This window comes from Puntigrus tetrazona, unplaced genomic scaffold (assembly GCF_018831695.1).
Source record: "Puntigrus tetrazona isolate hp1 unplaced genomic scaffold, ASM1883169v1 S000000005, whole genome shotgun sequence".
In the NCBI taxonomy this organism is placed as follows: Eukaryota; Metazoa; Chordata; class Actinopteri; order Cypriniformes; family Cyprinidae; genus Puntigrus; species Puntigrus tetrazona.
Window position 1 is genome coordinate 298,444 of NW_025047685.1, and position 17,278 is coordinate 315,721.

The 17,278-nt window shown below is 37.4% G+C and overlaps 1 protein-coding gene across 1 annotated transcript in view; it reads right to left on the reverse strand.

The window, feature by feature from the left end:
- mpp7a (membrane palmitoylated protein 7a) overlaps positions 1-17,278 on the reverse strand; it is a 91,703-nt gene that overhangs the window by 44,689 nt on the left and 29,736 nt on the right. The window contains exons 3-6 of the mRNA XM_043229448.1: positions 15,665-15,783; positions 10,070-10,147; positions 6,779-6,859; positions 2,459-2,590 (exon numbers count right to left, since the gene is read on the reverse strand). Of these exons, the coding sequence (XP_043085383.1) occupies positions 2,459-2,590; positions 6,779-6,859; positions 10,070-10,147; positions 15,665-15,783 (410 nt within the window). The remainder of the gene's footprint in view (positions 1-2,458; positions 2,591-6,778; positions 6,860-10,069; positions 10,148-15,664; positions 15,784-17,278) is intronic.

Sequence of the window (17,278 nt, forward strand, 5' to 3'; positions counted from 1 at the left end):
TACGCATGATGTCAAGGGCTGAAAAATGATAGCAATTAATCAGAGCTACTGAATCCTACCCATTCGACTAATCACAATTATACAAACCGATGAATCATCCGCCGAGGCCTGCTAACTACCACACACCAGAGAAAGAAAGAAACTAAAGCTCAACTTTGCAGGGCTTTTGTCATAATGACTGCACAGGCTGTCTGCAGACGATATATACAATTTCCAGTTCAAATCAGAGAGCAAAAAAAAAAAAATTATATAAAAAACATTTACTTGTCTGAAAAACAGCTAGAGGTTTTGGAAGGGCAGCCAGCATCTAAAATTGCTGAGGACTTGGGCCACAGGTCACACTATACCTAACCAAAGCCCTATGTTTATTGAGAGGAAAGGGAGATTTATTTAGCATTTCATTTCACAAAAAAATCGAATGTTGATCAACTGCAGATGTTAAATCTGAATTCTGAACGCATAGGATGTGGAACGCATTTGAAAATCTTCATTAATTGATCAAATTAAGGGCTATTAACAAAATCAATGGAACTGAACAGGAGGTGTATATTTCTCATACATAAAAATTGTTTGTGACATCAAAAATATGTAAAGAACTTGTATGATGTGACGTAATAATAATGTGTGGTGAGCATTTTGGCATATCTGCTTATAGGTGGAGAGGAGTGATAAGGTCAAATCTAATCAATAGAGGAATTACAACAAAGGGTAGTTGGCAAATTTGGCAGGGATGGCAAAGTTATATAGTACCTCTACCTAGAATACTTCCTGGGTCAGGACCTTGGTTTAGCATCTCATAAAGGATGGTGCATTTTGACAGTGTAAGATTCCTATCTCAAGAACGCAAACAGGCCACAGGGTGAGCACCCCCTGCTGGTCTCCCTAACACCTTTTACAGCAGCAACCAAGTTTTCCCAAGAAGTCTCCCATCCAAGTACTGAACAGTCTCAACCCCTTGCTAACTATTAAAACTACTATTAAAAGCTATTATTTCAAATACAGAAAAAAATACAGTAAAACTCAATTTAAAAAAAACAGAGACCAATTCTTACTATTAACTAGCTGCTTATTAGCATGCCTTTTCTTAACATTTTGGCTGTTTGTTAGTGCTTATAAAAGCACATATTCTGCATGACCCCTAATCCTAACCAGTGCCTAAACTTAACTACCTTACTAACTATTAATAAGCAGCAGATTAGAAGTTTGAGGCAAAAGTCAGTTAATGGTTTGTTTAGTATGAGAATTGGACCTTAAAATAAAGTGATCCAAAAAAACTAAACTTCAAATTATAGTAGTATTTCACTATATTTTGAAATGCAATTCATTCCTGTGGTGAACATTTTTTTAAGTAATACCTTTAATGTCACATCACCTTCAGATATAATTTTAATAAACTGATTTTGCATTCAAGACACTTTAAAGAAAAGATTAAAATGCTGATTAATATTTCTGTGGAAACTATTTCCATGAATAGGAAGTTCAAAAGAGCAGTAATTATTTGAAATGTTACCGTTTACTTTTGATCAATTTAAAGCATTGTTTCTTAAAAAAAATACTTCCTGACCCCAAACACTTGGTAGTGTAAATACTGTGAATGCAACATCCAATTACACTGGCAGTCTATTAAGTTGAATACTAGTTAACCCATAATGTGCATCCCAAGTGTAAACTTTGATTAAAATCAGACATGCATATATCTTGGGTCCAGAAATGATAAAGTCAACATTTGTCCAGGAGTGTTATGCTACACTACCACGTCGAACATGTTTTTCTTCCCACAAGCACTTTAGTCCAGCATATTTGTTGTTATGTAGTAAAAGAAATCTAATACATTGGCAAACCACCCAAAAACTGCTCAGCTAAATACAAAAAGATTTAATATGTCATTCTGGGATTCTAAAAACTCAAGAATGCCAATAGATGTCAATGCTCATTCATTGTCACTTTTAAAAAGTACAGTACAGCCCGAGCTTGAATCCAAACAGGTTTGTGCAGCTGATGACTACACGAGTAAACAGAGGTCTTGATTCCGACAGCTCTCAGAGAAATGAGACGAAACGGAGGAGCGAAAGTTGGCCAGAACTCTAGCCTAGAGAGAGCTGTGAACGACACGTAAGGGAAAGAGGAACAGACACATACATCTAAACGCCGCGGGAGACCGCTGGACACAGAGCGGGTGAGAGCGTCTGTAAGGTAATGCGGAATGTGGCTCGTGTCATGTATAGATGGAGGATATGTGGTCACTCAGGAACTAGAGGATAAGGGTGAACAGGCAGCGCGAGCCAAACACATCACTGACACTATCGCGCGAGTGCGCTTGTATTTATGTGCTTCATGTTCACAAGAGTGTTTTCCACTACGTGAGCTTGAATTATGGCAGCCTCTGTGTGTCTGGCTTTGACGGCATGTGGAAATTTGCATGTGTTTGTAAGTGTGTGTGAGAAGGAAGTTCTCTCACCAAAGGCTCTTTATTCTTGACCAGTCGAATGATCTTGACAGAATCTTCTTCATCATCAATGTCATCTGGCAGTGGAGGAAGTTCTGGATCGTAACTCTTCCTGGCCACGGTATCATGAACAGACAACAAACTCTGCAACGAGAATGAGTTGTACACATAAAAAAAAATAAAAATCCACAGAAGCTCACGCAGTAAGACAAACAGTAGTCGTTTGACTGATTTTGTGTTGCTACTCATTTTGGCTAATCATTCCAGCCTTCATACTCCAAGCATCTGCTTGAATCCTATAGTATAAATCATGGAGTTTTAGAGGTCTGCTTTAGATTACTACCTCCTACTGACAAATAAAGCTGCTTTTGAATTGATTACAGTCACTATTTCACTACAACCCTCTTTGGCGATGTTGTTTGTTAAAGTGTCTCCAGCAGGGAAAAAAAAAGTACTGAATCAAAACCAAGACCAATCATATTGTCATCTTTCATTTGATTAGATTATTATGAGTATTACGAGTATCCCGCTGGGAATACGGCAACATTGCTGTGAGCTTCCAAGGGGTGAGGACACTTTATGGCAGACGCACGGACAGAAAGCAATGAAGTTCTCAGCCATTTCAGATATTTCACACCTCAGCTCTCAGAGAACGAGGTATAGCAATAGAATGACGGCATTCAGAGATTCATTACTGAACTGCTTTAACGATGCTGTGTGTCAAATGCAGCTGGGAACACTTCTTCTTTTGCTCCTTTTCTCCCTCGCATTTCCAATATAAAACCATCTTCCAGTTGTGTGCCAGAGATAAAAAATGGGAGGGAAGAAAAAGAGAAACGAGAGAGAAAAAAAAAGAGAGAGAAAAGAGACAAGACAGAGAGGAGAAGAAAAGTGTCTGTTTTATGACATGGGATTAAGCTCCAGAACAACACTCAACATGTGGCTAAAGCAGAACAGATGAGAGAGAGAGAGAGCGCGAGAGAGAGAGCGCGAGAGTGTGTCATGTGTCTAGTAAACAGGTCAATTTCAAACCCATTCTTTAACTGAAAGTTATATTACAAATATTTGCTAATTAATTAGTTTTTGTCTAAACACTTCAGTCTTCAAAAGTACTTTTTTTTTTTTTTTTTTTTTTTGCAGTAGACACTTAAATGTCATAAGACTGCAAAAAATAATGCTAAAAAAAAAAAAACCCTGGACAAATTACCCGAATGAACCAATTCACTAGAAAATGGGTTCAAGTCTGCATTTCACTCATTTATTGAATGTGACTCACTTCCTGAACAGCAAACTATCATTATTTCTGTCGTGTACATCTCGAAATTAATTCTGAGATACCTAAAAGCTGTATCATCATGCACTTGCTTGTCATTTGATAATGTGAAGTAAAAGATGCACGCTTGCAACAGTCTGATTATTTAATACAAATTTAATCAAGACCTACCACTATGATGCAAATTTGACTCTTATTATAAAATAAAGCTAAATTCTCACTGGACTATACACCTGCCAATCAAACACATTCACACAAAGTTTTCAGATAAGCAGTATATTATGATAATCTAAACAACTTGGAGCAACCGCAGACACGAGCAAAAAAAAAAAAAAAAAAAAATTCACAATCCCTTTAGGGTACAATGTTGTTTGCATCTTCACTAAACACAGCTCTGCAGATTAGATTGAATGGTGCAGTTGTTTTAAGCAAACTTGAAATGGAACATTTTTAATTGCAACTGAGTTGCCATGCATTTCTTCTGTCCAAGTCCTCCTCCAGAAAACAAACAGACACACATTGTGACCTGGATTCTTCCAAATGACCAGATCTATTCTTTCACCAAGTAAAAAACAAAAAAAAAAAAACAGATTGTGTTACGCTTGGACTTGAATAAAATGTCACAATATAAATATTATTAAAGCGTCAAGGCATTAACCATCTGCAACTGCATTTTTTTAGCATTACACCTTGTCTTCCTTACGCTAAAGGCCAAAATTAATGCTGCATTGTGATTCAGTTTTCTTAAAATGTGTGCAGCTGGCCAACACAAAGCCACACGGATGAACGAAAGAATGCACATGCAAGCAGAGCTGAATATTAATTTGTACATGGATGTGACATTTTAAATACACACCATGTCTAAGACAACCTACAAACATCTACATCGCTTATCTCGATATTAAATACTTAATTGTTCATGCTCATTTCTCCAAGATAGACTACCTTCGCTGATTCTCATCCAATGTTCACTTAATCACTGAAAACACTAATTTACTGTGCACTACTGTGAAAATTATTATCTATATCAGCTCAGCTGAAACTTCAATAACAGTGCATCCCTGATGTTACTCATCATATAGCAACTGCTAAAAGATCAATTCAATACACCTTAGCAGCTGCTCGGTAATGTCAAAAGCAGTCTAGTCTCTGTAAAAAAAAAAAAAAAAAAAAAAAAAAAAAAAAAGATTCAAAATATTTAAACAGCTTCCTCCTATGTATAGAGGTCACAAAACCATCATGAGTCAAAACATATTTTTGGATTTTCCATGGGCACCACAAAAAAGGCTTCTTCCATTTTTCTATGGATTTAATTATTTGAACAAAGTTTAGTTTTTTTGGAAGCAGGCATTTCACCGACACGTCAACCTCATTTTGACATTTTGAACCTCCCATCAATATTAAATGTACTTAAAAACTGGAAATGGATTGGCATTATTTACAGTTAAAGAAAACACATTACAGAAAAAAGGTCTACTCACTAAAATCTGACTTTACTATCAGTTCGCGGAAAGGATTATTTCAGGAAAATTGTAACATTTCCCCACCTCTTCCATTTGATTAGTCCAATCTAAAAGACTGGTCTTCACATTTCCCTGATGAGTGAAATTGTGAGGCAGAGTAATAGCTTCACTCTGTTCCCACAGAATCTGTCTACAGTCCAAAAACTCTGTCTATATTCACTATTCTGCCATGCATAACACACTCAAACACAGTCTCACACACACACACGCGCATCACAGACACACACACACACACAGACAGAGGTATGTTTTGTGGAGTTAAGCTCTCTCCTGAGGTTGGATGACTAGGGTCAACATCAGGCCAGGTGGCAAAAGAGTGAACTGAGGGTCAAAATCAGTAACTCATTTCTTCAGGTACTTTTTGCCGTTTGTCTGTGTGAGCATGTTAATTAGTTATACTAGGCCCCTTACAATAACAAATTGCTGAACTTGTTCAAATAAAGTCTGGGAAATGTAACTGGGCATGCAGCTCTCATTAGGAAAGAGTTTGTCATCCGAACAGTCATTATTCAACCTGCTGAACTAACTACCCATACACATGCCTGCACAAAATCTACACACGGATGCAAAAGAAAAAAAAAGGGCAAAGTTATACACTTCTATCTATTTTCCTACACAAACGAGAGGCACTCATTTCCTTTTTCTCGCTCAGACCAGAGCGGCTCTTACTTTCTGCAACACACGGCTTGCCGTAATTGCTGCTTTCATCAATGTCTATATAAGTCTGTAAGCGGGTCTAATATGAGTAAAATGTGTTTTTTCATGTGTGAATCATACAGGAGGGAGGAGGAAAGAGATCATTTAATAGGTTCTGATTTATGTCTGGTCGAAGGGAATGGATCATTTCAACACTAATTGAGAGTGATACAGTTACTATCGTACAGAGACGCCATTCTAGTCCCCAGAAGCCATCTGCTAGTGCTTTACACAGCACAAGCAGACACTGGGTTATAGACATAAGAGGAAAGAAAAATAGACCAAAGAAAAATACAAAAAGAAGAGCAGAGAGTACAATGATGGTTTAGCCAGACTAGTTCAGATTAAAGACAATTATCACTACTGTTCAAAAGTATGGTGTCAGTATGTTTATTTAAAATAAGAAATATTTTGAATATTTCATACATTTATTATTGTAAGAAAACACTATTATATTAAACTATTCATCAAAAAAAAAGAGAAAAAGATGGTATGCTTCAACAAAAATGTCAAGCCATCACAAAACTGATACAATTGAAAAAAAATATAATAAAAAAAATAAAAAATACATCTTTAGTACCAAATTGGCAAACAAGAAAAATATATATTCAAATTAGAACAGTATTATAGCAGCATTTTCAAAATATTGTTTATATAAAAAAAATGTCCTAAACTTTAAATTATTTATGAGTTACATTTCAAAAGGTGTGTTACTTAGTTAAACAGTTTAGATTACTAACATTATTTAAATGTCCTTTAGATGTCCTTATAGTACCAGTTAAAAGTATGAACTCTTTATGGTATAGCCGTTATTTTGTGTGGTTTTGTTTACTCTCTCACCTTTATGTGTGGTTTGGACAGTAGCTTGAGTAGCTCTCTGATCTCGTTGCTTGCACTTCTTCCTTGAAGTTCCTCGATCAACTGACAAAAAGAGAAACAGAAACCAGAGAGCAAGAGAAAATGAGCATTGATAACATCCGTGAACACATGCATTGGTCATACAGACATGAACACACATATTATGAATAATTGGAGTATAAATGTCTCCCTTGTGGCAGGTAGCAGGTGGAGAGAGTGTGTGTGTGTGTATATATATATATATATATATATATATATATACACACACACACACATGTTTAAGAGATTGAGAGATTTATAGCAGTGCAGACATTCACTAAATGAGGCACAGAGACACGTTGCTGTTTCCCTGAGCAAGGAAAGAGACAGAGAGAGATGGGCTTGTTCCCCAGATCCATTTGAAGTTTTACTCCTGGGCCACAACCTTATTATTGACCCCACTCACTCTGGTTCTGGGTGTGTGTGTGTGTGAGGAGTGAGTCTGCTGAAATGCTGTAATCAGTGTTTAAAGAATCACTCCCTTAGGATGTCAGTAGACTTTTCCAGTAACCACCAAAATAGGAGGTGACATTTAACTGAGTAATTGTGACAGTGACCCTTAGAGACACACACACAAACACACACACACACACACACACACACACACACACACACAGCATCATGTGTACACTAGATACATACCATCCACTGCAGATGACGTCATAACAAGCAGAAATCACATATGGAGAAAAACAGCGTGTGCAGATCCGGGGTTATCTTTTATGACTGTGGTATTTGGACACTTAGTGCATGCTTAAAATGTATGAATATCTGTAATAGAAGTTTATAAATCAAATCTCTGAATGACTAATAATCATTTAACCATGAACCTGCATAAAAACGTGTAGTCTGGGCGTGACGGTCTGTGTGTGCGACTTGGACACATTTGTGATGTCACTGGACAAGCATGAAAAATAAATTTTAAATGCTTGATTTCAATTATGCTGCACTATTTCCAGTTTTCCCACCAAGTCAAATCCATGTCATATTTATTGTGTGCTGCATGTTCTGCTCATTGAGAAAATATGATTTCCAGTTTAACGCCATGCACTGCTGATACACTTGGATTTGACTCGGAGAAAAATATTTCAATAGGATAAAAAAAAACCAAAAACAACAAAAAAAGTATGAAACTATATATTTTTCAGTTAATTGTTTTAACCATAATTGATACGTCTAATCCTAATTGATTAATGCATCTTTTTCATCAAATTTAGTGAATATTATAAAAAGTTAAATTTTACTGTAGCAAACTGCGTTTAAACTGTATTGCTTATTTTTCATTTATATCATATAACAGTAGAAAATAATCCATGAATCATTATTTTAAAGAAAACACTTTATAAAAAAAAAAAAAAAAGTACAAAACAATATACCATTTAAGAATAATTGTAAAGCATCTTGATATTTTGTTTTAAACGCAATTACAATGAGACAATCAAGTGTCTGAACACTGGAAACTTTCAGTGCTTCACGTTTCAAAACAGTCTCTTATTTTTTTGATATGGTGCAAAAACACAATTGCAGACAAATATTTATCGCAAATCAGTTACAATTTCATAAAAAAAAAAATTTGTAAAAGTTTTGTTTTTGTCTTACAACAGAAGAAATCTTTTGGGATCTGCAACTTTAAAAAAAAAAAAAAAAAAAAAAAAAAAAACCCTGCACATCTGGCTTGTGACATCTGTATTGTGTGTGGCAATAGAATGATCATCTAAAATAAGTCTACAAGCGGTTTCTATTAATCAATCAGGAACATTGTTTCGCTGCGCTGCAGTGTAATCTGACAGTTGTTATGCATTTGCTTGACTGACGTCTCCAGAACAGACTTCTGCATCTGAGAGGTATGAGCGGAGTGGGGTCTCATCCAGCAGGCTCTGCAGCGCTCCATTTTTCCACAGTCTAATGGAAGACACCCGGGAGGCGATGAGGACTGTAATCTGCCGATTGTTTATATTCAGACATGCTTGTGGAAATAGCATTCTTTACTGCCTACCTGTGGTCAGAACGAGAACTGCACACCTGATGCTTAACTTCATAACGTTGTGTGTATTTCATCTCTGCAAAAGCTTTCCGTGGATGTGTGTGTGTGTGTGTGTGTGTGTGTGTGTGTGTGAGGTGCTTGCCTGCTGCGTCAGTGCTAGACAGCGTCTCGGGCCAGGCGGAGGTTAAAATGGCGTTTTATGCTACACTATAAATTAAAGCTCCATTAGCGAAACTTTACACTCGAATGAGCGGCAGCGGCAAACCCGCTACAGTGTTCAAAACAGCAGCGCGCCGTATATTCCTCACAGCAACGGATGAAAACGATACGTCTGAAAAAACACAGGAGGGGGCTCTGAGTAATTTGGTTGCTTTGGCTGTTCGACCCTTTGATGGCCCTCATCCGCACGCACACGCGGATATCGGGTTCTCCGTGTGTGGGACCTTAAGGGACGCAGAAGGAAAGTGTAAATCTGAGGGGCGGATCTGAGCTGCAGGTTGAGAAGTTTTTGTAACGGAAGTCGAGATTTATGGAAACCCAAGATGGCTGGTCGCCACCGCCCACTGAGAAAGGAGTGAACAGGAAACGGACATGCATCAAAGCTGATTAGCTCTCCTCAGGTGTAAATATGACCACAAAAACAACACTCCATTTGAACAGAAGTGGCATCTTTTATTGCAAAAAAATGCATTTCGGAACGGTCCGGATATTCAAAGCATTTTTTGCCCAGTGATGACCTGAGATGCTCTTCTCTGAACAGCCTTTGTGTTCTTTCCTTCTGTCTTTCTTCTCTGTGATCATATCCAGAGTAAACTCTTCAAAGTTTACATAGGTTTGTGCGTGTGTGTGTGTCTGTGTGTGTCTATGCGGCCATGTTGATATAGTAGTCGGTTTACATTATGCAAGCCGTTGAGAGTTTAAACGTTGAGTGTTTTATAATACTGATGACTAATGTCTTATACAGACACACACAATACTCCACGCCTCATCTCGCACTCTCATCTGCAGCCCATCAAGTTGTGTTCTCTGCCCCAGACATCCATCCATCTTTTTTCTTTCCTTTAATGACAAGTTCCTCCTGGAGTCAGTCTTAAGCTAGACATGCTGGGAGACGTCTGTGTATATATGTGTTTTCACAGGCGCAGGTTGTGCATGTGTGCGTGTGTTTATCCATGCAGAAGTGTGTAAAGTTTATGAGCATAAAAGTGTTTTGGTTTTTAACAGGAAGTGTGTGCATGTGGTTCACTCACGTCTTGAGCCAGTGAGCCGGCGCTGTCCAGTACTGGAGTCGGAGCACGGTCTTCATAACACTGTAACTTCTCATGGATCTAATAGGCAGTGAAACAGGAAACAGAGCGATCACTTAAAGTCAATGTGGAATCTAAACTGACCTCGTTTACTTTCCTAATGTTTACTTTCCAGTGTGCACTTTCCAGTGTTTCTGGTCTTATTGTGAACTATTCATTTTTTACCTAAATAATCAATGTAATTTATAACATAATCTTTAAACAAATTCTGACAACACATTACTTTCCACTCATGTCACACAGATATTGGATGATGTTAACCGATAGCCAAATTGGAGACTTACCACTGAAATTCTATATGACACTGTTAAGTCAATTATTTTCATGGTTTGGTCAATAACGAATAGATGGTAAATGTTACAATTCCATATTAGACAAAATTTAGACAGTACAACACTATAAATTTACAGCATGATATTTTTTTTTTATATTTGCCAAAAATTATATTTAGAAGTATTATTAAATTAATAAGGCTAACCAGGACATGGTAATAATTGCCAAAAGTAATATAAAATGTATAAGCAGTATAAAAAAAAGCATGCAAAAAAACCCCCACAAAATTAAATGAAAATTAAAAATTTAATATTCTATTTGTATGATGTAGATGTCATACGCAGATTAGATACAGATGATCAACATACAAAAAAGTTGAATATATAAGTATTTTGAGAAAGATTGTTTTCCGACATGTTTTTAACAGCTGTGTATTGTACAGGTTGTGTAATATCCGTTTAACCATTTCGATCTTGCTGAAATTGTGGGACCAGGACAACATCGTGGTCGGGAGTCATGCAGAAGTTACCAGCACGTTTAGACTGGAATTTGTCCTGTGAAATATTATGTAACAGGACACGCCAGTGAAAGAGAAATTCAACTGCTACTAAGGGGACTAAATATTTATCAAGACGAGACTAACGACTCTGCCACCAGGCTGGTTGTCATAGTGAAGTGGAGAGAGAAGGGAACGCTGTGAGCTTGGATCAACGGGGTCTAAGAGAGCCAAAGATGCAATTTTTCTGGATCTCCTTCTGCAGAACCGCGTGTGATGTGGCGAAGCTTGGCCGTGGTAAGAACGGTTGTCGGGACCCGTGACGAACAATCTGTGCTTTCTTCGTCACCCTCAAAAAAAAAAAAAAAAAAGCAGCAAAGAACTCCAAACGGGGGTCACCGTCTGTTACTACAGCAGCGGTGTAGAAGTGGAATCTCTCGCACACCGGCAAACACGCTCGCAGGCGAGGAAAAGAGACATAATATTTCTTATCCACTCAGACACACACACAGACTCGTACACACTTGGTGGAGGAGGAATGGAATGTGGGATCTGGTGAAGGATGGAACGTAACTGTCCGGTTCCTGCGCATTCCAGGGAGCGACATCTGTTTAGGCCGTCTGAGCAGTGGCGGAGCGGTTTTGCTCTGTACAGTTTAGATTCCATCAGAGGCTGAGTGAGATTCAATGCCTTTATTTACAGCTCGGGCCGTTATCCAGATACCTGCCTGTCCGCACAGGAGCGCCAGAGAGCAGACGTTTAAAATCCATTACAGAGCCCTTACACTGATCATAGCTCACGTTCCACAGTAAAGAGAGGGCAGGAAATGAGAGCAATGAATCAGAGTAATACCTTCAAGCATTAGTGCACCATTATTCCACTACATCACAGAGATCTTGCAGACCGATAAACAACCGCTTTATTTTTCAGACTTGAAAATTGCACGTCGGGATAAAGAACAACGTGAATCGGTCATGGCTGTGTGGCTAGTTGATGAGTTGATTAGTGAGCGTTACCTCACAGAATTCACCACGTATAGCTTTAATATATTTATGCTTTAAAAAAAAAAAAAAAAAAAAAAGTTAAAACTGCTTTTCTGATCCTTGTAAATAACAGCACTTTGTCCGACTGATTTTGACCAGAATGGTACGTCTGATGTGAAGACCCTCTAAAACACAAATATAGGGCTTCCTTTGACTATAATAAAAAGGTGCCATTTTTAAGCATCTCTGGTTTGACACTTTAGTAATGAGTATTAAAACATATGAATAAACAAAGCAATGCTTTGGTAAACACTCTGTTTTGTGGTCAAGGTTCAGATCACATGCTACAATGGAGCAGTGTCTAAATCCTCTTGGAACAGACGTTCAATACCCACAGGCCCTTGACAAAACACGAGCGGAGAACATAAGCAGGTGAGAGAAACGGCAGCCAGTCTGGCCTCTGGGTCCTCCAAGAGCATTCTGCAGCCAAACAAACACAGCTTTAAACACAATTACACTGAACGCTGACAGATACGGAGGGGGATTTGATGTGGAATTCAAGGAATATGACAACGGAGACAAAAAAAAAATAAAATAAAAAAAAGGCAAAGAAGGAGAAGATGAATATAGAAAGCATCAAAGAAAAAGCTCAGTTAATGAGCTGTCTTGCTGGGTACTACCTACTTCAGCAGCTGCCTTCTGAGACGGCATACAAGGTAAAAGAAAACTTTATTTGTAACTGATCTGGAAAAATTACACTAACATTCAGTTTGAAAGTTTTCATATGCTTATCCAGGGCGCTTTTGGTTTAATAAAAAAAAGCATAAAATAGTGAAAGTTTAATTTGAAGTGTATGATGTCTACATTTGATGATTGGTAATTTAAATAAATGGTTAAAAAAAAAAAAAAAACACTTAAATGTTTCTCAGAATTATGCAATATTACATCTAAAAGATCAGAAAAGGGCCATACGTGCACCTGCCCGTGGAGCTCACATTAATCAGGAAGTTGATTGAAAGTAGAGAAAATAAATGCTTAATACATACAATAACTTAATACAACGTGTAAACGGTCAGACGTAGTGAGTTGTATGGCAATGGTATGTATTTGAAGCAGTATTTCTACTCTGGGCTACTGTTAAGATTTGTAATGTTGAAATGATATTGACCTCTTCTCTTCCGTTTGTCTCAAAGTGACCAGAGCAGCTGGATCATGTAATCCTAATGGCCTGATACACGGCCCAAAACAGCACCAGCAGCCCTACTGTACCTCATCACCTCACGCTTAAGCTGATTGTAGACCTTTAGAGAGCAAGACAGGAAAGGTCTGCAGACAGATGGGCTTGACTGTGAGATGCCTGTCAAAGAGGGATGTTTACACAAACCCCACCACACAGGACAGGGCGACGCCACACCTTTAAAACTCATTATGAAAAGTTATATACATATAACACACACACTGGTGAACGTTCTGGGTAAAAAGTACATATCAGAACTTAAACTTCAATAAAATGACAATTTAAACCATTGCATCGGTTTCAGAAAATAAGGGAAAACATCTTTGCGGTTATGTGTGGCAATCCCCAATTCTAATATCAAGTTTCACAACTCATAAAACCAAATGAATGGCACTATTTTATGGTATCTGTAGCACTTGAAATGTGTTAATTTAATTTTAATGAAAGCTACAGCACTGTGAACACCGCAGAAAGATCCGAAACTGGAAGACAGGGCTCACATCTTCCTTATGAAAAAAAGAAAAAAGGTGCCTGTCATGTAAAAGCAGTATATGATCTCACACTGGCTTGTATGAGAAACGCTCCAACATTTCTCAGATGAGGTCTTGCCCTTGCCCCTCGTGTCTGTAACTGAGCACTGGTGCTCTAATTGTGAGTATAATGTAATACGTCAGTGGCTTTATGGATTAAACGTATACTACATATGTCTGCATTCCATTCCAAGCACATTCAGTATTCCTGACAAACGCACATGTGCGCTCACATAAAAAAAATACCCACTCTCACTCAAGCATGTGTGTGTATGTGTGCATAGAGATATGCATTTGTTGACTCTGGAGCTTGCAGAGTCCAGACACTGAATGCAGAAGTCTTGTATTACTCTGGGAATTTATTTTGGATGCAGAATACGGATTATAAAGAATCAGAATCAGACACCAGCTGCTCTTTAAGAGACTTCACAAACATTAATATGGTGGCTCGGTGTTAAGTAGGAAAATGTATAGCCGTAACTGCCAAGCGACTGGGACTCCAACAAATATATTTTCAGCGTCTCAGATTCAACAGTAGGGCAGACATATCCATCTGTGCTATAAACTGATAAGTAGATAAGTGTAAGCTTTAAACTGCCTTACTTTAACCATATTAAAGTGTTCCATATAGAGTAGAACGGTTTTCTTTTTTGACTGGGTTTCCCAAAGGTCAATTGAAATGGGGAAAATAAGCTAAAAAACTAATGAACTAATGAAAAATAGGTACTTAATATTTTTTTGGAATCATTTGTAGTTCATATAGCAGATATAAGTCGGTAGAAGCGGATAGAAGGACCCGTGATTTCACACACAGGAGAAATGAAGATACTGTAAATACCGGCTACTTTCTCTTGGTTCTGTCCCGTTTTAATCAGCAAAGTTGCTGCCGTGTTAAAATACAGGTTAGGAAAGGATCTATTTAGGTACATGTACATTTACAATTCAAAATCGTTCTGTTCCTGTAGTAAATATCTAATCTAAAAACATACATATCTGTGGCTTGCAAAACCTTTTTAAATAGAGCGGATGCGGCTTGTATGCAGGTGCGCTTTATAGTCCAGAATATATATATACACTATAAAGCGCACCTGCATACATATATATAATGTGTGTGTGTGTGTGTGTGTGTGTAATATATAGTGTAATAAAAAATAAAATTGATCAAACTTTATATTTAAGACTATACTAAAACTATTTTATAAAGCTACTTTATATAAAAACTTTCACTTTCTCTATGTCTCGTTTTACACACACACACACACACACACACACACACACACACACACACACACACCTAATCTAGGTGGAAATTACAGGTTGTTTCAGATTTCCAGTAAGGAAAGTGGCAGAGGAACTGAGTGCAGCTGGATATATGTGAAACCCTGCTTTAATTGCACAGAGAGAGGAGAGCAGAGGTCAGACTGCGATCAGCTGTCCTGCCTGTCAGACCTCCTCTGATTAAGTAGGTTAAACAGAGTACTTCAGAAGCACAGGCCAGCTCAGTCCACAGCAAATACAAACTCACTATGATATGTCCTGATTTACACTGTATTACAAATGGGCCTCATAGAATCATTGACCTTAAAAAAAAAAAAAAAAAAAAAGACCACAACACCAAAAAAAACTGCTTCATGACCAAAAAAAAAGTGAAAGGTGATTACAACCTGACAGTGGCTACAAATGGCATATGAAAACTTCATTCAAAGGGCAGAGAAGAATTTAAATTACAAATATATTTAACACTTTACCACAGACCGTCATGGCACCCAGCCTACATGCTATTTGAAGTCTGAAAAAAAGTCACATTCAATATAACTGTCTAATTTACTTTTTTTGGGGATGTGCTTTTAGATCACCACTTCTTATACAACCAGCTTTACAAACACTACAACACTCAAAAGCACAATCACTGAAGCAACGAGATGAGAAAGATTTAGTCACCAAGTGTCACATCTTTCAGAAAAGATTATGTCTAACATTTTTGCGCACACACACACACACACACACACACACTCTCACCTCGACCAATGAATGTAGACTCCTCTCCCCAAACATAGCGTGTAGAAAAGAGCGGTCATCTGCGCTCTGAACATGAGGTTGCAGCTGAGACGGCAGTACAGACAACAGCTCATACAGACCTGCAGAGGAAATACAGGAAACGCATTACACACCCAGACACACACATACAGCCAATACCCAAAGGGAATATATAGACAAATATAAACAAGACCCTGAAAATCTGATCCAACACAGATACCTGAGGCATGTCAGTTAGAAAAGCTACGAAGATTATTCACAAGAGAATTCTTCTAAACATGATGTGACATTATTGTAGCCCTCCAATAACAACACACTAATAAAATAATAATGACAACATTATGGTTTACTTTAGCATGCTCAATGGGTCAAACTGAGGGTTGTAAAAATGGTCCTCTCCCAGGCTGCACCTCACTTCCTCCCTTTGTTGGCTACTTCCTGTTTTTCTAGGAATCACAACTGGAACTGTGAATCAAATCCCTAAAGTTTCATTAGCATGTGATGGTCAAACAAGCAAAAACACAACATAATATCCTTGACAGGCAAAAACCACAGCAAATGGTAGATATGATGAGCATTAGGAGCTGTTGTCAGATTCAGACACCAACACAACTGAGCTTTAAAAAAGTCCCATATTGTTCATCTTTTTGGAATTTTATTTTAGGTGTTGATGTCCTCAAGAATATAAATTTGCAATATAAATAATAAAAACCATCACTATGTTTTTACAGCTTGTTTCACAGGAGATCTGCATTTTTGGTTGTTAGTGAAACATAACTTTGTTGAGCTTCCTAAAGAACCCAGCCTAATATGGCTAGTGGAATGCAGTGTGTTTTTCTGGAGTTTCACAGGTATGTTTGTTAATGAACATTTCATAAACAAGGCCCAGTTTGACGCCTTATATGCACATCGTTTGATACTAAAAGATGGTGAGATCCTGGTCATGTTCAGGAAATGATCATGAATGCATCATTTATGCAGATTGGAGTACATTTTCCAGGAACATGCTTTTCTTCGCAAAATCATGGTGACCAATACACTAAAGTTGCATCTAAAAAAAGACTACAAAGTAACTCTACAGGACTTTAAATGTCATAAGTGCTAATTACTTATGTGCAAAAATGAATACTGAAAAAGTTTTACTGTACATATACATTTAAGGAGATAATATACTATTTATAATGTGTAATACATATATTTTTTAAAGTATATAAAAATGTTACTATTACAAACACCGTATCAAAATAATAAATTACACTTACAAAATAGAATACAAGAAAATGACTAATCTTTCCTTAAATCATAATGACTGGTTAAAATGGTCACAGACAGCTGTCTTTAAACTACTTCTATATTCTAGCCTACATCAAAAGACATGTAAAATGCAGTTTGATGAATCATAAATATTATATGAATTTTATATTTTTTTTATATTTTGTTTGAATAGTTGTACTATCAAATTTGATTACTGCCACAACTCAGCTGCAATGTGACCCAAAAAAAAAAAAAAAAAAAAAAAAAAAAAAAAACGCACTCTCTCTGACTTGACCACTTACCGGACAAAGCAGCTTGTTACTGGATAATCTGCACTGTTTT